This window comes from Ictidomys tridecemlineatus, chromosome 1 (assembly GCF_052094955.1).
Source record: "Ictidomys tridecemlineatus isolate mIctTri1 chromosome 1, mIctTri1.hap1, whole genome shotgun sequence".
Lineage (NCBI taxonomy): Eukaryota > Metazoa > Chordata > Mammalia > Rodentia > Sciuridae > Ictidomys > Ictidomys tridecemlineatus.
Window position 1 is genome coordinate 172,388,622 of NC_135477.1, and position 22,937 is coordinate 172,411,558.

General features: G+C 34.9%; 1 protein-coding gene across 5 annotated transcripts in view; it reads right to left on the reverse strand.

The window, feature by feature from the left end:
* Positions 1-22,937, reverse strand: part of Gabrb2 (gamma-aminobutyric acid type A receptor subunit beta2) — a 232,748-nt gene that overhangs the window by 171,728 nt on the left and 38,083 nt on the right. The window contains exons 1-3 of one of the 5 annotated variants that reach the window (XM_078052048.1): positions 2,743-2,837; positions 1,455-1,577; positions 1,215-1,351 (exon numbers count right to left, since the gene is read on the reverse strand). The exons of 3 other annotated variants lie outside the window; for them this stretch is intronic. In XM_078052048.1, the coding sequence (XP_077908174.1) occupies positions 1,215-1,226 (12 nt within the window). In that variant the 5' untranslated portion in view covers positions 1,227-1,351; positions 1,455-1,577; positions 2,743-2,837. Of the gene's footprint in view, positions 1-1,214; positions 1,352-1,454; positions 1,578-2,742; positions 2,838-22,937 lie in introns of those variants that run through there. One more of the 5 variants, XM_078052053.1, reaches the window with a different exon arrangement.

Consider the following 22,937-nt stretch of genomic DNA (forward strand, 5'->3'; position numbering starts at 1 on the left):
TTCCCTGTGGTGTTCGCCCATTGGCATGCTTACTGCTGACGATCTTCAAAAGCCATAACTGATATGGGCCCTGAGAAATTTGTCATATATTAAGGCACAAAGGGAATGCAGAGAGAGAAAGGGGGGGCGGGAGAGTGAGAGGAGGAGGAGGAGGAGGCGGAAAGCGGCAGCGGCAGCAGATCTTTATTTAATTTGAACACGTCTACGTTGATTATGAATCTTCCTGTCTTGATTCAATCTCTCACTCTCTTTATTCCTGGGTGGCTTCAGAGACTACAATAGGTGTTCTATAACTACTCCCAGATTTAGAATATCTACATAAAGTTATCTTGAAAAAAAATTTATTTCCTGGAGATAACCACATGTATTTACCATCCCCTCTAATGTCCATTTCTATTCTTTCAGCAAGTTTTCTTTACTGTACTCAACTGGATCCTATGGAGGCCCTATCATGTGGGTGATAATTGGACATGTCTTCCCTGAGAAATGACCCACTTTTCAAGAACAACAGAGCAACCATGATCAGACAATCCTAGGGGGGTTGGCTGGGGAGAAGATTCTCCAAAGGAAGCCATGTTAGTTCAGGAATTCCTCCTCCCACTGAATCTCTGCCCAGAGCAAACTAAAGATGGAGCCTGCTGTTTACATAGATTTAAAGAAACATTAGGTTATGCCTCATATTGAATATATTAAAGAACATTCAACTATCATGGGGTGAAGTCTATTTTATGCGATTGAGTGTCCATGTGCACTCACACTTGTCTCTACCCACAACCCCTCTGCGTTCAGGCCACAATTGCACCTCACCTGGGTCACTACAACTGGCCTCACTTCTTCATCCAGTCCTGTTAGCTCTCAAACATTCCCTATACTTGTGCCAAAGGCAGCTTCCCAAAATGAAATTCTTCTCCTTCCCTCACCCTTTTAACACGTCCTTCAGTACTGTTCTAGAGTTTTCAGGATGGAGTCCAAACTTTTCCTTGTGGTCTATTAGGACTTCCCCAAGCTCACAGCTCACACTACTGAACATGGGACTTCTTTAATTTCCTTGGTCTGCAAGGGTCTCCAACATCCAGACCTTCATACCTGCTATTCCCTCCATCTTCATCACTCTTTCCTTCCCCTCTTAAGTCAAGCAAATCCTATTCACCCTTTAGGTTGTAAAATATATGCTACTTCCTTTGGAAAGCCTTGTAAAATGATTGATTCCTCACCTTCACTGCCATCTTCTCCCTTATTCAAATTTGGGTTGCATGTCCTTCAATATGCTGTGACAGCATTGCATATTTCTTCTGGAGCAGAGTTTATTGCACTGAATTGCAATTTCTCACTTGCAGTTCTCTCTGTGGTACTGTGAATTGTAACAAGGCAGGGATTATATTTCCCATATTCAGCTATATGTGCCTGGCATTAGCACATAGTGAAGCAGTTAATAATGTTGTTTGGGAACTCACTGATAATAAGGAAAGAGGCCACCACTCTGGCCTTTGGAGGACATCATTCTTTTCATAGCATCTGTGGGATTTCTTCTTCAGGTTTCAGCTCATGAATCATTCTAGTGAGATCTGGTGTGATGCCTATTGATTGATAAGCAGGTCCTCCAGTTATATAACGCTTTGTAAATTCACCTTATAATAAATAGTAAATTATCTATGCAAGCCTGTGCCTGTGTAACTAATTGATCATCTTTTCTGATTATCTTTTTACTTCTAGACTTCTATTCTCTAAAGGTGGAGGACTTGTCACTGTTCTGGTTATTATGGTCAATATTGCATCCTAATACCACCAATGACTGGCATAATGAGTAAGTGCTTAAAAGTACTTGTTGAATATATGGATGGAGAGATAGATGGATATATGAGAAAGCAACTCACCTTTGACAACAAAAGGATGATAGAGCTAAAAACATGAGTAATACTTAGAAGAGATGGTCTGAAGATACCCTGGGGGAAGGAAAGTAATGTGCATGCATATTACTTTGGTCATACATTAGGAAAATCATCAAATGGGAGAAAAAAATAAAATATTTGTATATGATTCTGAATCTAGAAGCATGCATAGAGGCATTTACTTGAGATGAATACTAGATTCAACCAAAGATATGATTCTCTGAAAACTGCAGCTATCAAAATGGAAAAATCTAGTATGGAGAAAAGGAATATCTTGTCAGGCAAGGGTAGGGTACAGATATAGGTTAAAAAGCCATATCAGAGTCATTGTAGACATCAATGATATATGAGAAGATATATATGTCAGATAAAAGCTTAAACTAAATAAATATTTCATGGTGATTATAGCTGAGGTAATGAATAACAACTTCTCTGCTCAGTACCGAGGCCTTAATATATACAAAACATGCTAGGTTATGTTTGATATATTTAAATATAATAATAAATCAAAAGCATAGATAATGTTAGACTCTTTTATTTTTTTTTTTCAAAGTAAGAAACCTGAGAGCTTTGTGACTTGTTGAAAGAAACAGTTACAAGACAGAACAGGATTCAAACTGGGCACTGTTTCCAAGGCCACTATAATTGCATGGTAAAAATCAGAGGGTGGAATGGACAACACAGATCAAGTATCTTTTATCCAAAATACTTGGATCCAAAATGGTTTGAATTGAAGGTTATTTGGGGATTCTAGAATATCTACACATACATATGAGACATTTGGGTATAGAACCCACTGTGTTTCATGTTCACCTTATACATACATCTAAAAATAATTATATCTTAAGAGCACCTGTTTTGATTGCAGCTCATCAGAGGCAGGTATGGAATTTTCCACTTGTGGCACCACTTTGATGGTTAGAGACGTTCATATTTTCTAGCACATCCAATTTCAGATTTTCTTTAGGAATGCTCAACCTGTAGTAGAGTTTAGGAGAGGGAGGAAGTGGCACTTGGTGTTTCTACCTACTCAGCTTGCATTTCTGCTTACAATGAACCAATGACTGGGGAAACCATCTCCCTTCTTCCCTGTGTTCATGTCATTTAGATGGTATCAACTCCTAAGATGTTGAAAGATAAACCTGGCTAAATTATTTCAGCCTCCTGGTTCAGAGAAGTTTTGGGGGCTACAGGTAGGTCAATGGTATTCACTCCCTCATTTCTCACATACTGTGTGTGTGTGTGCGTGTGTGTGTGTGTGTGTGTGTGTGTGTGTGTGTGTGAGAGAGAGAGAGAGAGAGAGAGAGAGAGAGAGAGAGAGAGAGAGAGAGAGAGAAAATGAATGCACCCATTGTGGAGGAAGGAGTTCTCCATTTGGAAAGCACCTGCTTGGAAATAAAGAGAACAAAATAGCAAGTACAGTCAACAAAGGCTGATTCCTGATGGTTTTGTGTAAGCACCTAGATTCAGCCATGCCTGAATAATCCCTGGTCATTTTAATTAGTGAGTCTATACATTCCCTCTTGGCTTAAGCCTGTTTGTGTTCTGCTTCTGTCACTAGCCATAAGTGAATTGTGACTGATATGTGGACTTCTTACTATTGGTTACTCAAACACAGATGAATCCACATTAAACTTTGAAGAATAGATAAAAATTGGCAGAGAAAAAGTGAAAGGAAAAAAAAAACTAGTGGGCTCCTTGCTTGGAAATAAGCATCATAAATGTTTCATTCCTGCCCTCCAAGTTTGGTCTGTATCATTCATCCACTATAACTGAACAGTCTCTGTAACTAAAGACATTGCCCATTGAGCCTAAATTCCTGCAAACGCACACCTGAAGGCACTCTGTCAACAATGATGGATTGCATTTTAATCTCCTGCATGTATCACTGACAGAGATTCCCATCCCATGTATGATATGTTCCAGCCTAGTTCACACAGCAACATAAATACCCTTGCCTGAGTACACAGAGGTTAGTCCAGAAGGATGGCACCTCAGTGTGAAGGCATCCGTTTGTGCCGTTGTTAAGTCAACTGTGTAATGCAGGAATTTATACATCAACTTGCATTCATTATGCAACGCTAGAAAAGATAGATATGCTTTTCCCTCCCACTCAGTCCTATCTTTCTAAGTTCCCTCCTCCACAGCTAGAGATAATAAATACTCCTACCAAAGAGCCATCAGCTCAACTCTGGGGCTCTGCTATCTTCGAAAATGCCAGAAAGGTCACTGTGATGAACTATTTCATACAAATAATTTTGGATGTCAGTAAAGAGAGCTCACACAACTCATGTGCCATTAGTTTTACTGTATGCTTCAAATTGCTGAACGAGAAGGAGTCTTTACTGAATCTCTCGAGAGCAAAAAATTAGCTCTTTCATTCAGCAACTACACTGGGTACTCCCTAAACAAAATTCAAGTAGAACAAGTATCTTGTTCCACAGTCTGTCCTCATGCTATGCAAAAACCAAAGAGCTGACATTCATTCCAGGTCTACCTGCCTTAGTGGACCCACAGATTCTAAAAATATTCCTCCTCCAATTTTGCTGGTAAAACTTGCTCATGTTTTTCCCCTTATTCTCATGTTGGATGAAAAACTAATCTGGGAAATTAATTCCAGTGGTTCAGTATGTCAAACTGCACACACAGAAACGTGTGTGTGTGTGTGTGTGTGTGTGTAGTTTGAAACAACAAACTAATATTTGTATATATAATATGCAAAATGTACATGTATATTAAACAACTATATGTGTGTGGTTATATATCCTGCTTCTCATGACAAATTATCACATAGATCTCCTATTTTATTTTACCACAGTGATAAAGCAAATTGCAAACTGGACTGGGATAGGTAATAAGAAAGGTCTTGGAATAGTCATTTTATTCCCCACTTTCTACACTCTTAATTGTTTTGAGTGAAAAATGTCATGTCTGTTAAATTGCTAACGTTACCATTTGGTTGAAAATTATGGAACTTGAACGACCAAAAGGGAAAATGTGAAATAAATCTTTATCACATGGAAACAAAATAGAAAGGTTTTGGTAAAGGTGTGAGTAAAGTTCTTCCTATCTCTTGAGTAAAAGTGAGCACTGGAAACTCTGCAGTAAGAGGCTAAGCATATTTTTGGATTTAGAATTCTGTGCCTGCTCTGCTCTTTCAGTTGTACGAATTTGGGCTGCTCATTTATTCTTTTTATCTATTTGCTCACCTGTGAAATAGTAATATTAATTCCCATTTCACAAAGTAGCTGTGAACACTAGACAAAGTGACATGTGAGAAGCCCTTGTCCTAGGGTTTGATACAGAGTAGCACTGGATGAATGGCAGCTAGAGTTAGGGACTACAAAAGGTAAAAGAATTCACCTACTGCTGTCCTAAATTCTTATGTCCTTATATTTTAATTATTCAGAACTGGAAAGAAGACTGTGCCTACTGCTGAGATAGGCTACTGATGGAACCCAGATGACCCAGTGACACAGGTCAAAGATTTCTTAAGAACTGGAAGGGACCAGAGTATGGCCACCTGGGTTAGAATGCCAAGAACCTTTTCTACACACCTTATACCAGAAAACAACTGCCAGTTGAATAGGAAGGATAAATTCCTCATCATCCCTCCGTGATGGCTTCTTCTGTTAACACCACTACTGCTTCAAGACTCAAAATGGTTTGGATGCAAAGTGGAAGACACCATAGAGACTAAACCAGAAAACATGGCTGGAACCAAGTTTGGGGGACTTATGTTTTTAGTTTTACTTTTTCATTTTCTTATAAGGAACTTCAAGAACTAGCTACAAGAGACCCTGTCAGTCATATGGTGATGTGGATATGTAGATTCTATCCTAGGAACAGATTTTAGGCACCGTGAACTTTGTCCTTTAGCTTCTCAGAGGGATGAAATATTTCTATATTGTGGTCTTTTATTCTTCTTTATCTATCATGCATTATCTCACTTTAATCTTGAAGTGAGGCTGAGAAATTATTGTAAACACAAGTTTCCTTGTCTAGAAAGATAGTTGTGAATCCTTTAGTTAAATGGAAATAGCTATTGCTTCTTACTACTTTCTTATTACTGGCTTTTGACTACAGAATGTTTTGAGGAAATCTCCCAGTTGTAAAGATGGATGAGTTCTGGACATTATGGTTGTCTTTTTATGATCCCCAAGTGCTAAAACTAATACGACTTCTAAACTCTTGTCTAATTAATCCAGTATTCATATAGCAATAAACATGTCCTTTCCAGCTTAAAACAAACGTATTTGTTCCTTTGTTACTAATTTTGTGTAGTTCCATTTCAGAACAAAATATTTACAAAAGCTGTAGGTTAATATCCTGGCTATACAGTAAGCGACAGGTATCATTCCAGCTGGCGGGGGGGCGGGGAGGGAAGCACTTAGGAAGCTCATGAATCAAAAATATGCTCCTGGTTGTGTTGCAACCATTATTTTGTTTCATCATGTTAAGTGCCTAAACTTCAATTTTGTGTCAAGAGGTAAACCTATTCTTGAGACCAGAGACATTCTGAAATAAGAAAAATCTGAAAATTCAAGCTGATCTGCATCTGATGGTTGGAACCATAGACTCTAATGAAACAGCCACTATTGGAGCAAACAGATGATTTGCCTTGAGGATGAATGACTGCTGAGTAACAAAGCTCTGGGTAACAGACGTGCTAATCACAGTTTCTTCCCTGCAGAGATGATCAGCCCAGGTTCAGCCTAAACTATTCATCATGTAGTAATGTGAGTTCAAGGAAAATGTAGATGATCCTCAAAATTATGTGAAAGCCTCTTCTTATTAGTAACCCCCCCCCCCACACACACACACAAAAGGCAAACAAAATGAAGCAGATGAAAATAGGTAACATTTATTAAACATGTTTTTCATACCAGGCACTTTACATAGATTAGATCATTCAATCTTCATTAGTAGTCTTAGGGGGTGCCTACCGCCATTGCCTGCCTTTCTTATGTATGAAAAAAAAATCAATCTACAGGTCGAGCAAAGTAAATGAGTTTGTAAATGCTGTGCAGATAGAAAATGAGGGAATTTAAACTCAAACACAGGAAACCAGACTAAAGAGCAGAAGACTTCACTGGGACAGTAGCTTAGTGAAATGGGCAACATTTCAGGCTGCATACACTTTTTTTTTCCCATGTAACAAGTTAAACAACCTGCACTGAAGGGATTATATAGTGAAGGAGCTCTCCTTTCAGAATAAAGAAAATGCCACCCTAAAATGTGTAGCATTAGACTAAAAGTCCTTACTTACACTAAGCCTAAGAGCCTTAGACCCACTGTAGTCTCCACTGGAGGACTATAAGAATACAAACTCCTTCTCTTTATGAGATTGCACTGTTTTTATAGACTTAAATCCTCAGTTAAATAAAACGCTTCTCTAAAGCATGCCAATAAGTCTCATATTATGGTTCATGGGGTAGGAGATACAGAAAAAATGGTTTTGGGCATGAGAAAATCCAATGTTTGTGCTACAGGCATAGAAACTGATCACTAGACTTCAAAGAAAACAAAATCTGCCCACGAATCAATGCTTTCAGTGTTTTTTAGGGGAAAATATTGTCTCAGCTGCAAATGTATTCAGTTATGTAACCATGCAAGTAATTTACCTGTACTTACTGTCTAAGAGACTTTCATCAGTTTCACAAATTGTGTTATTTTGTCTTGGATTCCAAATGCAATTTCTAAAAGCATTAGCTGTTATGTGCAGCATTTGGGGAGATAAACATAAATCTCCATTAAAAAAAAAGAAAAGTCTGAAGAAATCATCCACGGAAAAAGTTTAGAGCCAGAGAAGTAGTTCTCAAGTGTGGTTTATGGCTTACCTGCAAAGTGAACTTGGGTACATCACTGGCAATTACAAACCTCTTCACGAATAATAGAAGAGAGATGATGGGCACCTCCTGGTAGAACCCACCTTAGGCTTAACTGAGATAGTAACCCCTAAACACCTAACATACTGAAAAGCACAGTGTTGTGTTCAACAAGCATCCAGGATTATTAATGTCTGCCCAACTCTCAAGTTTTATCCTGTTAAAACGTACACCAGTTTTACAGAAGAGGAGACATGGGTCTAAAATTAGTAACTGGATCAAGACACCAAAGCCTTATGCTATGGATGTCACATAGTAACTTCACAATGAATTTTTGGTCAGAGCTAACAGAAGCTGAAACCCAGATCTGCTTTCTGCTGAACTTCTTCAAAACATTCTTTTGCTCTACTTCCAGAGGGAAACATGGTTCTCACATGCTGACTCCTCCTCAGTTATTTCTGAACATTCCCTTGTCCTGGATCTTTCTCCAAAAGGCATCAGAACTACCCACTACTTAGAGCTCTTCTTCCTCCCTTTACAACAGCTCTGCATTCTGAAAAGCTCTGAGGCATCAGGGGCCCCCAATCCCCCCTTCATCTACAAAAGAATAATATTCTTCACTAAAAGGGAACACATCTGGGGTAAAGTCAGCATTATAAAATGAAAAGCATTTTAACGAACTTAACCATAACAACAAAACTGATTTTTTTTTAAAGAGATACAGAAAAAAAAGTCAGGAAAATAATAGCAATAATGTTAATAATAATAAAAAAGACATGTTTCCTACCTATGATATGGGGGCTCCAGCTGATTACTTAGAAGGAGAAATCTGATACTATACAGGAAAAATTAAATCTGAACAGATAGAAGGAAGCCTGAGGTTCTTTGCTATGGGAGTTGAGCCAGTGAATCCTGCCATGTCACTATTTAGTGTCCCTTAAGAGAGAAATGTTTTTTTATTTATAGTTTATGTACTCATTGCAAAACTTCTTTTAATTTGCCATTAATGCCTTCTCTCATTTTAAAACTTCTGCATCATTGATACTAAGGAGACATATTATAGATGATAATACTTTACTGTAAGTGGTTCCAATCTAATTCTGGAAAAGAAGTAGAAGAAAAAAATCTTCTAATTTATCAGGTTCAAATTTTATCTTATAGCCATTAATCATTTCAGGTATTTATTCCTTTCCCTACTCTCTGAAATGTCACTTTTCATGTGCTAAGTTTCATTGATCTACTTAGTTCACACATTTACTCTTTGAAATAAAAGACTCCCAGGTTAGTCTTTTTAAAAATCACACGGACATTTTGATGAAAATTTCATTGTTTCAAGATCAATTTGAAAGAACATTAGAATATCATAGTTTCAAGAAAATTTCTATTTGTAAAATTACTTAGGTTCAACTCTGTCCTTCCTACCATAAATAACTAGTATTTCAAGGTATATTTCCACTACAGCTTAATGGATTCTTGCTGGTACAGAGAAAAATTGCCAATATTTATATACTTGTATGATATCTGGCCACCTTAACAGAATATCTTTTAAGCATCTACAGAAACTGTAATCTATTTTTACCTTGAATCCTTTAATATAGTAAATTACACTAATTTATTTGCTAATGTTGAAGCATTCTTGATTTATAAAACCCTACTTGATATGGTATAACCTTCTATAAAAATCACTACTATTATGAATATATGGCTTCTAATATCTAATAAGAACTCAAATTCAAACACCAATGATGGATAAGCACTTTAGTCAAAATGGTGGTGACAGAATTAAAATAGAACTAAAAATATTATATGAATTGCTTGGATATTGCATGATGTTCTAAGGTTAATGATGCAAAAATAAGAGTTTGAGAATGTTGCTACATTATAAATGAGGAGAAATTATAAAAGTTGGCTTAATTTTTTCTCTACCATACTAGTTTCAATATGGAATATAAACCTCTGAGGTTTTCCTATCTATATCTAGGTGTCAAAAGGCTGTGGAGATAAATTTCCTGATATGTGTGTAAGATGAAGGAAAATATTTCTAGTAGTTCCTGAGGTGTAAGAAGGTGAATTTATCTTTCTATGTGGAAAAGCATTAAATGTGAATAGTATCCTAAGTGCTGCCAAAGTCTGCACTATACAGTCTACTTGATATTTCTCCAGGCAGCATATAATGGTTAGAGTTACTGGAATATTGTACATTTTCAAGCTTGAAATTCCAATTGGTATTTCATTTGTTTATTTTTTTAATTATCTAAAGTAAGTTCAAATGAGAAGCATAACATTGGCATGTGTCATAATGCCTCCTCAAACAGAGTATATTCCATTACTTAGAAACCTTGTGAGTATATGAGGAGAAAAAAGTATAAAATAACCTATACAAAGTCCTTTTCATTGGTTATAGCTTTCTAAATTAATTTTTTCAATAGCCTAACATTTAAAATCATAATTTATTTTTATATTATAAAATATTATTTTAAAGGGTTTTTATTGATGTTTCAAAAGTGAAAAGAAAACTAAAACATAATACTGTAATATATTACAATTGATTATTTCCAAAGTTATCATCCTCATTTAAAAAATACTTTAAAATTTAATTCACAAGTATTTTCTACCTATGTGTGATTGTAAGATTACTTGAACATTGTTATCATAGGCAAACTTTTCTTTTTCTGTCTTTTGTTGTTTACTTTTTGGCCATACTAGGACCAAATCCAGGCTAGTAGTCTATTACTGATCTACATCCCCAGTCCTCTACTTTAGAATTATTTCAAAACAGGGTCTTGCTAAGTTGCTCAGGCTGGTCTCAAATTTGGTATCCACCTGCTTCATTCACCTAAACAGTTTGAATTAGGAAAATGTGCCACCCTGTCCAGTGGCAAAGTTTCCTTACCTAAGTCCTACCTCATAAACTCATTAAGAACTATCTATTTCGCATAGTACTAACAGTTACTTGAATCCTAATGGTTTGTTCAAAAACAAAAATAATGTAGAAAGTTCAACTATTATTTCATAACAAAAATACTGTATAATAAATCACAGACTGATATAGTAAAATAATTTAGAAATAAATGAATGGTTGAACATTTAAAAAGGCATTTCAGTTTCACTCATTTTAATTTTTCTTTATTGTTTACTCCCTTTTAGAAAAATTTGAAGATGGTTGACCTGAATCATTCTGAATTTCCTCTTTATCAAAGCACTCTTGAGAAATTAAATGCCAGCATTTCAAAATAATGGATTCTGTCCTCCAGAGGGTGAATGGTACTCAAGACTCTGATTAAAATTGTAGTCATAAGTAAATTTTGGTCTCTGAAAGTATTTCTGAGGTTTCAACTATGCTATTAGTTAAACGCATGACAGGGTCATCTCCAAAAGGAAATACATTAGTCTAAAGGCAGAAGTGTAAGACTTCCTCACGGTTAGCAGAGCACAAGAAAGGGGTTACACAGTTCCATTGCCTTATGCTGCATAATTAGCAGGATCAAAGAAACAGAAAAATAATGGAAAGATAAACTGAGCTTATCTTTGGTTCACTATTGTAAACCTTCATAGTACACACTCTGCAATCAAGTGAGACTTTCCATTCCCATTCCTCACTGGATGCAGAGGTCCTGGGCACTGTGACAGCCCATACAGCAAAGCAGAGATAGATGGCCATTGGCAACAACCCACCAAAATGCCTTCAAGGAGGCAATGTGGACAGGGCTGTAAAATTCCAAGAGACCAGTGAGAGATCACTGACTCTATTCCTTACCAACTTTGTGTCCGGACTTTGAACTAGTTATGTAAACTCTGCCATTCAATATTCCTATCCATAAAATAGTTACCATAATGTTTCTTCAGAAAATTGTTAAAAAGAGTAAAGCATTTAATTTTTCAGAACCTCTAAACAGGGACTGGGGTTATAGCTCAGTGGTAGGGTGCTTGCTCACTTAGCACGTGTGAGGCACTGGGCTTGATCTTCAAGACCACATAAACAAATAAATAAATTAAATAAAGGTATTGTGTCCATCTACAACTAAAAAAAAAAAATTAAAAAACCTCCCAACAGGTACAAGGTACACAGTAGCTGCTCATCACTTGTTAATTTTTCAATTCATTTTATTTCTAATTATTATTTTTCTCAAAAAACAAAGAGATATATTGATTTTCTAATAAAAAGGCAAGTGTAAGAAACATAAGAAAATAAAGGAGAAGTTAATAATCAACTAAAATCTTTGAATAACCACTGTCAAAGGCATAGAACATTCCAAAAACACAAAATATTTTAGATCATATTACCCGTGCTGTACTATTATTTGTTTTTTACTTAAAATATATCTTAGATATATTCTACATCATCATGTTGTTGTCTGCAGAGGATTCTCCTCAATTTTAGAGTAATTATACAATAAAGTAATGTGGTTTTACTGTTAATTGCATTTTAAACCAATATTGATAACTTTATGAGGAGCATCCTTAACCACTGCATCTTTATGAACCTGGCAAAATGATTCATTAGTGAATAATTTGATCGTATGTATTATCATTAGTACTTGATTTAATTATTACATAACAATGGCTATATTCCCTATCAAATTCATGCTCCTCAGCTTCCTTTCAGCCTTTATTCATTCAAAAATGCATAACTCAAGAATACTCAACATTAGGTGGTAGAAGGCGGCTCATTCCTGTAATCTTAGCAGCTCAGAAGGCTGAGGCAGGAGGACTGTGAGTTCAAAGCCAGCTTCAGCAAAAGAGAGGCATTAAGCAATTCAGTGGGACCCTAACTCTAAATAAAATACAAAAAAAAAGGGCTGGGAATGTTGCTTAGTGGTTAAGCACCCCTGAGTTTAATCCCAGGTACTCCCCACCCCATAAAAAAAAAAAACATTTAAGGAGAGTCACCCTGATGTTAGAGTTTTGCGTCTTATATATAAAATGCTCAGAAACTGGTTTCAAAGTTATTGAACCTCCCAAGATGAGTTCTAACTCACCAATTCCTTGCATTATACTTCTCATCAAAACCACATTGCTTCAAGCTTACATGTAGTTAAAAAGGATTGCATCTCTTCTTTAAATGCACAAACAGTAGGGTTTCTTAGAAATAGTTCAGCTGACATCTGTCAACTCTCTCACAAACCCTGATCTTTGAGGCTTGCTACAAGAAATAAACCTGGAGGACACAGCTCCAGGTGTGGGGATGGTCATTAACACTGCCCAGGACAGAGGCATTATGATTGCTGAAGTGTGCTATCTAATAGGCAGAATCTAATCTCAGCTCAGCAGGTCATGATCATGTGATCTCATCATCAAACTTAAATGCACTGCCTTAAAAAAAGAAAAACTAGACATTCCCAGGAAACCTAGGTTAAATTCAGCCAGTCTGTGATGTTGAGGTAGAATTGTGAAGGTTGTACTGTGAGACAGTATAATTCAAACATTACCAAGACAGCATTCGCTTCACAAAATCCCTTCCCCCTTGTAGCTCAAAGTCCTCTGAATACATCATACATCCTAACTTTTGTTAAAACCTTTCAGGTTCCTTGGTTGGATAGAGAGTGAAGGCAAGGTCACAAGAAACTTATTTCATTTCTTCTCCAGGGAGGCTGCTGGATTATCCTCAAATCTAACTTGACTCAACCCACATCCAGTGAACCTACTTCTATTTTTGGATTGTAGCCATCCATTTTTATACCTATATACTTTAGGTGAAATTTTCCTTTACTGGGATTCCTTAGTCAAACTCAATATCCTAGAAAGTTTCCTTGATTGTTTTTGGTACTAGATGTTTCTTAGACAAACGTTTGGTAATAATCCACTTTGGGAACCAAAATGTGTATACATAGTTTCACCCACAACATTCACTGAAAAACTACAATAAGTGGTGCAGAAAGGGAAAAAATTCATCATTAAATGAAACTTATAGGCTTTTCCTTAGTACTTGAACATGTTTTGTTATGTGTCAGCAGTAAATGATACAAAGAAATGAAGAAAGAAATGAATAAGAAAAATGTCTTCAACATATCATGATTGATCCTTACTAGAATTCCAATAACAAAGAATGTGTGTGCCATGTAATTGTACTAACTTACCTGGACATCTTTTAAGAATCACCACTTTTTTCTTTAATAAGGAGTTAAGAAATATTCCAATTATCTAGCTTTATTTCTTCTACTCTCTTTCAAAATGGTACCAATACCATTTTAGTTTAGAGTTAATTATGGACCAAAAATATCTTATCTCTGTCTCTCTGTACTCTTGGCTGTGGTACACTGAATCTGCCATGACCTTGTATTTTAGCTTAAAAAAAGACTATAAAATTCCACTCACTAAATCAAGCACAGTAATCCATTAAGATTCTTCCTGCAGGCATATTTTATCGAAGGCCATACATCCAACCCTTTTTTCCCCCCTAATACTAGCTTATCAATCACTATATTTCAAAAATAAATCAAAATAAGGAAATAACTATCAGGTCTTTCTCTTACTTGAGAGAAAAGTCATGTACTATTTCCTGATGTCCAAATTATGAGCAATAATAGGTGGCAAATATGGAGAGAGCAAACTTGGTTTCAAGCCATTTATCACAACACCCACTAGACAGACTCTATAAAAGAGAAGCATGAAAAAGCCAAGTGTTTTGTCCTCATTCTGAGGGATAGGAAGGAAGAGGAACATACTATGGTAAATGTGAATGCCTACTAATTGCCTTGCTTGTCTCTATTAATAATTGTTTTCAGAGAAAGTACTATATCCTGTAGCCCTTCACATTCTCTGGTGAGGAAAATTGATTTCATGGTTCAAATACCAAGCCTACTGGCTAGGAAAGCAATGACAAAAATGAAATCATTCAAAAGCAATAAAACAAGGCAAGTTGTTCAAAATCCCCAGGATGTAAGGTCTATGGGTCTTGTGGGTGTAGAATTGCAGCTTTTTAAAATCTGCATAAGTGGGCTCTCTCTGAGCTCATTTCTTAAGATGAGGAAATGAGGGAAATGTTGCTGAGTCTTCTACATAGAAAAGCTCTGGGGATGTCCAGAACTGAATATTAAGGTTACTCTGCATTGTGTGCTTAATTAAGTAAATTAAGAACCTCCATCTTTCTTGGACTCAGTTTCATTTTCTGTGCATATTTGGTTGGTTGGCTATTTCTTTTCTTTCTTTCTTTTTTTTTTTGTTTTTGTTTTTTCTTGTGTACATAAAAACAAAGGGGGTAGAATAGGTGATCTTGAAGTTGATTCATAGCAATGGAAAGAACACGGGTCTAGGGATCCAACAAATGCACATCCATTTGTAAAATGGGCATTAAATACTTTAGATTTCCATTACTGTGACAAAATGACTGAGAAAATCAACTTAAAGGAAGAAAGACTTATTTTAGCTCATGGTTTCAGAGGTTCCAAATCATAGCTCTTTGGCCTTGTTGCCCATGGGCCTGTGGTGAGGCAGAACATGATGGCAAGGAGCACATGGTAGAGGAAACTTCCCAACTTATGGTAACCAGGAAGTGAAAAGAGAGAGAAAGACAGAGGGGAATGTGGGCTATCTTTATGTCCTTTTCTGCATAAGGCTTAAAGGTGGGAAAAATAAATCTTTTAGTTTCTTTTAGTTTTTTGGATGAATGACCAGTCAGTGTTCATAATTTTAAATTTCATACAAAAGATACGATTTACAAATGTTCATTATAGATATTTATTAAACACTTTTACCTTGAACCTGTTCACCATTTTTTTATTTATTTTTATTTGTTCTAAATAGTTACACATGATAGTAGAGTGAGAAATCTTTATGACTGACAGCAGGCTTCACTCTGACCACTGGACAGTGATTTTTCAGTGACTTATATAGCTCTGTGCCTGATTTCCCCCCCTTTTTTTTTAAAACACTGCCAAGTACAAGTCATGGACATGCTCTTCTCTATACCACAACTTGACAGTAAATTGCTAACAACTGAATCTAAAAAGGTGTGGGGGTTGGGGGAGAGTGTGGCTGGAGTTCCAATATCCCCCATGAAGGCACATCCCCAGTCACCTGAGTTCCACCCACTAGGCTCCACCTCCTAGAGTTTCCACCATCTCCCAGTAAAGCACCACAGGCTAGCAATCAAGCCTTAGCACACCAGCCCCTGGGAGACACTCAAAATCTAAACCATAACATGGTAGGATTTTTATGGAAGTTAGTTGACAAAATGTATATAAAGTGCCTATTTTTCAGGTAATCTGTGATAGGGCGTTGGTTAATGATTTCTTTCGTTTGTTTGCTAGGTGTTTTCAGCTTCTATTGTTCTTGTTTTGATTTCTCTTTCCTATTACTTTATAATCACTTTTCAAATAATGCCTGAGCTAAGACCATGGGTCTCCCTTAAGCCTTCTGTGATTATAGACACTTGCATACATACTCTTTTCACTGAGAAAGTAAAACTTCAGTTCATTAAAAGGAGACTGTTAATAGGTGATTTGCATTTCAAGTTTTATGCTATGAAAAGATATGTCCAATTAGATTAAGCAAGGAAGGTCAAAATTTCCCCAAATCTTTTAAATTCAATCTATTACTACTAATCAATTTTTCTTGATATTTGTTAAAGGGCATGTATCATCTAATTAAAAAGATGTTTTAAGTAATAGATGTTCAGTGTTTAGTTTTCTACAGAACCCTTTATTAAATCCCTGAAAAAGGTCTTTAATAAAGGGTTCTGTAGAAAACACATACATTAGAAATTCATTGAATAGATTATAAAACTATCTTGAAGTCAAGGAAAAAACGAAGACCTATATACATGTATGAGATTTGCTTCCAAATATAAGTCTGAACTTCTATTTCATACCAAGTTTGTGTGCAAACAATCAAAATGGGTGGGGGTTGGGGGTTCTGTGAGTAGTATTTAAGGGATGAGAAAATAATCTATTGTTAGCAATGTGGAATTAATTACCTTTCAACCACAGGTCTTTCAACAGACAGTTGTGATTTTCCACAATCTATTGTAAATTGCAGTAGTATTTTCACTGCTGTATTTTTGAAACTGTTAACTATGCTATTTTCCTTTCTGCCAGTTTAAAAGACAGTGACCTAATTATCCTTTGATTTTCAATGTTAATGGCACAGTTTTAGAGACCTACCAGTTGAAGTGCTTGGTCTTAAACTACTGCTACACTTTTTCATTATTAAACAAATTTTCTTAACCTATTTTCCAAAAATAATCGAGTGAAACTCATTTGACATTAAAATTCATTTTCTTTTAGGTGTATTGTGTATCTTTATGTATTTAAATCTAGGCATTTATGAATTTCATCCTTTCTACAAGGACAAGAAAGCTAAAATATGATGATAAGTAACTAAAAATTGTGAAAAAAACAATAAATTTTACTTAATTATTAAATTGTTTTATATGTAAATGTAAAATGAATGTAAAGAATGAAATATAAAATTAAATTATGTATTTTAAATGATTCATTATAAAATTATTTTTATTAATTTAGACTTGTGTGTAAATACTTATATAAACATGAAACATTTATATTTCCTTATATAAAATAGTATATGTATGATATAATTTAATTTTTTTAAGAGAGAGAGAGAGAGAACTTTTTAATATTTATTTTTTAGTTTTGGGCGGACACAACATCTTTGTTTGTATGTGGTACTGAGGATCAAACCTGGGCCACACACATGCCAGGCGAGCGCGCTACATCCCCAGCCCCTATAATATAATTTAAAAATGTTCATATATCCATTATTTTATGGAAGCCTAATGTAACTTCATTATATTGATAGAGAAAATATGATGCAAATCAGAACCTAAAACAAGGTGAAAAGATAAAGTTGTTTTGGTACAATGAACTTCACTAAACTGTAGGCTTAGATACATTACAATGTGGATGATACTAAATAAATAAGATAATTATTTAAAAGATCAGTAGTTTCATTATTTAATACAGTCAACATAAAAGAGGCAATCTCTTTACTAGATATAGATATGGGACATGCACATTTGCACAAAAATATGTACTTAAAAATCTATGAATCAAATGTTTTCTTAGCTGGGCACTATGGCTCATGCCTATAATGCCAGCAGCCTGGAAGGCTAAGACAAGAGGATCTGAAGTTAAAAGCCAACCTCAGCAACTTAGTGAGGCTCTAAGCAACTTAGTGAGATTCTGTCTTGAAAAAAAAATGTTAAAAAAAAAAGGGCTGGGTTGGGGTTCAGTGTTACAGCACTTGCCTAGCATGTATAAGGCACTGTGTTCAATCTTCAGTGCCACATAAAAATAAAATAAAGATACTGTGTCCACCTAAAACTAAAAACTAAATGCTAAAAACATGAGATAAGCAAAAAGAAATGAAAATACATTCTATCTGGTTATGAGGAACAATGACAAAAAATGATCAAACTATAAAAAATACAGTAATCAACTATGTTTAAGTATTGGACATTAGATAGCACAAGGCTGTGATCCTTGGGCAAAAGAATGAAGACTCACAATTATTAGGACCTCCTGACTGGTATTTCTGTCCAAAGCACAACAAAGGAAACTATACTCTAAATAGGGAAAAGAAGTCTGGCAAAGCAGAAGAAACAAGATCAAGATTTGATGCTGATGAGGCAGCTCGAATTTAGGGGACAAAGTACAGGATAGGGTTCTGAAGAACTGAAAATTTCATAGAAAAGAAACTCCAGTAATTGCCACAGGAGTTTCCTGCTGAAACATGGCTAAAACTAAACATTCATGAGCAGGGCAAAGCTTTTTAAGACTTTGCAAAACACCTTCTGGAGATCTGTTAGCTGAATGAGAATTTCACAGTTCATGTGATGTTTTCAGAAACTTCCACTGGACCAGAGAACAAAGATGTCAGAGAACCCCTTAGACTAGAGGAAGCAGGAAAATGTGGTGATTCTAAAAAAAAGAAAATAGTCAGTGATAGAAGACCACGAGGGTTTTTGTTTGTTTGTTTGCATTGTTTTATTTTGTCTTTTCTGGTTCTAGAAACCATGTCTTTCTTTTGATAAAGATTTTAAAGTAATTTTTATAAATATTTTAGTGGATTCAAAGGAAAATGTGTGCATGATAAGAAAACAGATTGGGAAATACATTTGATATAGAGAAAACTAATTTTTAAAAAAATCAAATAAAAACACCAAAACTGAAAAAGAAGATTAAAAAGTTAACAAAACAAAACAAAAAAACCTTCTATGGAAAACATGGGAAGACAAACAAATAAACAAAAATACCTTACACGACAAATGGAACAGAAGTAATAATATGATTGATTTAAACATCTTAAATATATCCATATTATATTAAATGTAAATGTGAATGTACTACACATTCCATTTATCAGACAGAGATGATCAAAATGGATTAAAGGAAGACACACTTGCAGGCTTTCCATTCTAAATTTAAAAATGCAGAGAGAGATTAAAGAATGGAAGAATATCATTATTAACTAATCTTAAGAAAATTGCACCAGTCACATTAAAACTGGAAAAATAAGCTTCTGACAAATAAACATGATTAAATATAAAGATGTAATATTGCAGTGATAAAAATATCAACACATCAAAGATATAAATGAAATCTATAAGCATCTAAACAGAGCTGTGAAATATATAAGGCGAAACCTGATAGATCTAAAGGCAAAAGTAGAAGAAAATCCACAATTTTTGTTTTACGTGGTAACATGCTCTCACTAGCTGACAGATAATAGAGTCCCCCCCCCCAAAAAAAGAAAAATGAAGATGTAAATGATTCAAATCAAAATAATCAAATTAATATTTATGCCCAAATACTCATATATGTATATATCCTAGTACATATGAAATGTTTTTTAAATTAATAACTCACATACTAGAAAAGTCTATGATCCCTAGTGATTTATACTATTTTCTCTGACAATAATAATATCACATTTGATCTCAATAACAAGAAGAAGAAAACTTTGGATAATTTTACAATATATAAAATCAAATTTAAATAACTCATTGACTACACAAAAGTAAGAGAAATAATAAAATATTTTGCACTTACAGAATATAAAAACAAAACACTTCATAATTTGTGGAATGCTGCCAAAATAGTTTTCAGAGTCCAATGTGTAGCATGATATGCTTATATTTGAAAAGAAGAATGGCTCAAAACTATTTATACAGAATTTTCTTTATGGAATGATGAAAAGAAGTGCAAAATCAGCCAAAATTAAAAAGAAAGAAATAATAAATATTAACATGAAACCCAGCAAAACAGAAGAAATGAGACAAAAAGCAGATTCTTTGAAAACGTCAACCATATTGAGAAAATCTCTGTCATAATGAGGAGAGGGAGAGAGAAAACAGATAAGGGAATCCCAACCACCAATATCTAAAAGAAAAATAAGGAACTATCACCACAGAGGCCAAAGGCATTAAAAGGAAAATAAAAATATTATGAACAATTTCCTGTGTACACATTTATCAATCATGAAGAAAGAGCAAATCATTTAGAGTAACAATTCATGGAGCAAAAATACGAATAGCCCAATAACTGGAATAAATATGATTCCAAATGATAAAAGAGATTAACACACAAAAAAGAACCTTATGACACCAAATGGCCTCATAGGTGAGTTGTATCAAAATTAATGAAAAAAACAATGTCACTGATTCTAAAGAAATATCTTTGATATTCCTCGTATTTTTGAGGTCAGAATAGTCCTTAAAACAAAACTAAGAAAGGATATGGATAGAAAATAAAGTTACACATCTATTTCCCACAAAAGCACCGACATGAAAATCGTTAACAGAGTATTAGAATACTAGTGATATATTATAGTGACATATTAAAGGGTTCATATAGCATGATCAAAAGAATACAACAATTACTAATTGGGCATTATGTAAAATTGTGGATGTATAACCGATGTGATTCTGCAATCTGCATTTGGGGTAAAATTGGGAGTTCATAACCCACTTCAATCTAATGTATGAAATATGATATGTCAAGAGCTTTGTAATGTTGTGAACAACCAATAAAAAAAATAAAAAATTAAAAAAAATAAATAAATAAAACCACATCCAGAATAAATTAGAACTATAGGCTTAAAAAAAAAAAAAAAAAAGGTTATCCCAGGGATGTCAATAGGCTTCAGAATTTTTCAACTGACTAATGTACTTCATCTATTCATTCAATGTTATGAAATAAAAGCAAATGATTGTATTAATAATTTTAGAAAAAGCATGTGGCAAAATTTATTGCTAATTCATGAATTAAAGGAAACCCACAGCAATTAGAAAGGAACTTCCTCATTCTTATAAAGAATATATGTATGGGGATATCATCATAATTATTATTCAGAAACACAAATAATCAGAAGTAAGTAAAAAGGAAGTCTGAAAACTGTTATTCACAGATGACATGGTTGCATAACATAAAAATCCTAAAGAATTCACAAATAAAATCCTACGACTAATAAAGGAATTTAGAAAGTTCACAGAATGTGAAGCCAATAATTGTACAACTGAAAAATAAGTCACACAACTTTTAAAAACATAAAAGTACAAAACACTTGAGGAACATTTTAACAAATCATGAGCAGCACCTCTACATCCATGAGATAAAGACCTGTGTAAATAAAGACCTACCTTCTGCTCAAGGAGGGAAGACAAAATATTGCTAAGATGTCAATTCCCCCCAGATTGAGGTATGAATTTGACACAACGTAAATAAACTTTCAACAGGCACTTTGGTAGAAATTAATTAGCATTTTCTAATTTATGTGAACCTTCATAAGACCTATAATAACTAAAAGAATTATGAAAAAGAACTAAGTTGAAGAAGTTGTATTACCTGCTTTCAAGTCTTACTCTGATGTATCTATCTGCAAATTACTGCTTACAAGATGCTTCTTAATTTGTTAAACAAAATCTTAGTGAATCTAGCATACCTATATTATTTGTACCTGTTTTCATGGTATAATGTCAAAAATGAGTAATTGTGACAAAGGCCTTATGGCTTGCAAACCCAAAATATTTGCTATGTACTCCTAAGGGAAAAAAATGAAACTTGACTCCCCACCTTCTTCTATGGAGAAAAATTAATTCAATTTTTTATTAGTTGTTCAAAACATTACAAAGCTCTTAACATATCATATTACATACATTTGATTCAAGCGGATTATGAACTCCCATTTTTACCCCGTATACAGATTGCAGAATCACATTGGTTACACATCCACTTTTTTACATACTGCCATACTAGTGTATGTTGTATTCTGCTGCCCTTCCTAAGATACCATCTCACTCCAGTAAGATTGGCAGCCATCATGAAGTCAAACAACAACAAGTGCTGGCGAGGATGTGGGGAAAAGGGTACACTTGTACACTGCTGGTGGGACTGCAAATTGGTACGGCCAATTTGGAAAGCAGTATGGAGATTCCTGGGAAAGCTGGGAATGGAACCACCATTTGACCCAGCTATTCCCCTTCTCGGATTATTCCCTAAAGACCTTAAAAGATCGTACTACAGGGACACTGCTACATCGATGTTCATAGCAGCACAATTCACAATAGCTAGACTGTGGAACCAACCTAGATGCCCTTCAATAGATGAATAGATAAAAAAAAATGTGGCATTTATACACAATGGCGTATTACTCAGCACTAAAAAATGACAAAATCATGGCATTTGCAGGGAAATGGATGGCATTAGAGCAGATTATGCTAAGTGAAGCCAGCCAATCCCTAAAAAACAAATGCCAAATGTCTTCTTTGATATAAGGAGGGCAACTAAGAACAGAGCAGGGAGGAAGAGCATGAGAAGAAGATCACCATTAAACAAGGACGAGACGGGGAAGGGAAAGGGAGAGAGAAGGGAAATTGCATGGAAATGGAAGGAGACCCTCATTGTTATACAAAATTACATATAAGAGGAAGTGAGGGGAAAGGGGAAAAAATAATTCAAATTTTATCATAACCTAAAAGTAAAAGTGACAACTATCAAACTTCTAGGAGAAGACACAGGAGAATACTCTGGTAAAACTCTGGATGGTGAAAGTTTTTTGAGTAACATAGGAAGCATTCATTGTGTATAAAACACTAACAAACTGAACTCCCCAAATGTTGAAACTTCTATTTGTCAGAAGGCTATTAAGCCACATGTTAGTAGTTTTGTGTCACTCTGACCAACATATCCAACAAGAACAATTTAAAGGAGGGAAAGTTTATTTTGGCTCAGAGTTTCAAAGGTTCCTTCCATGGTCTGCTGAC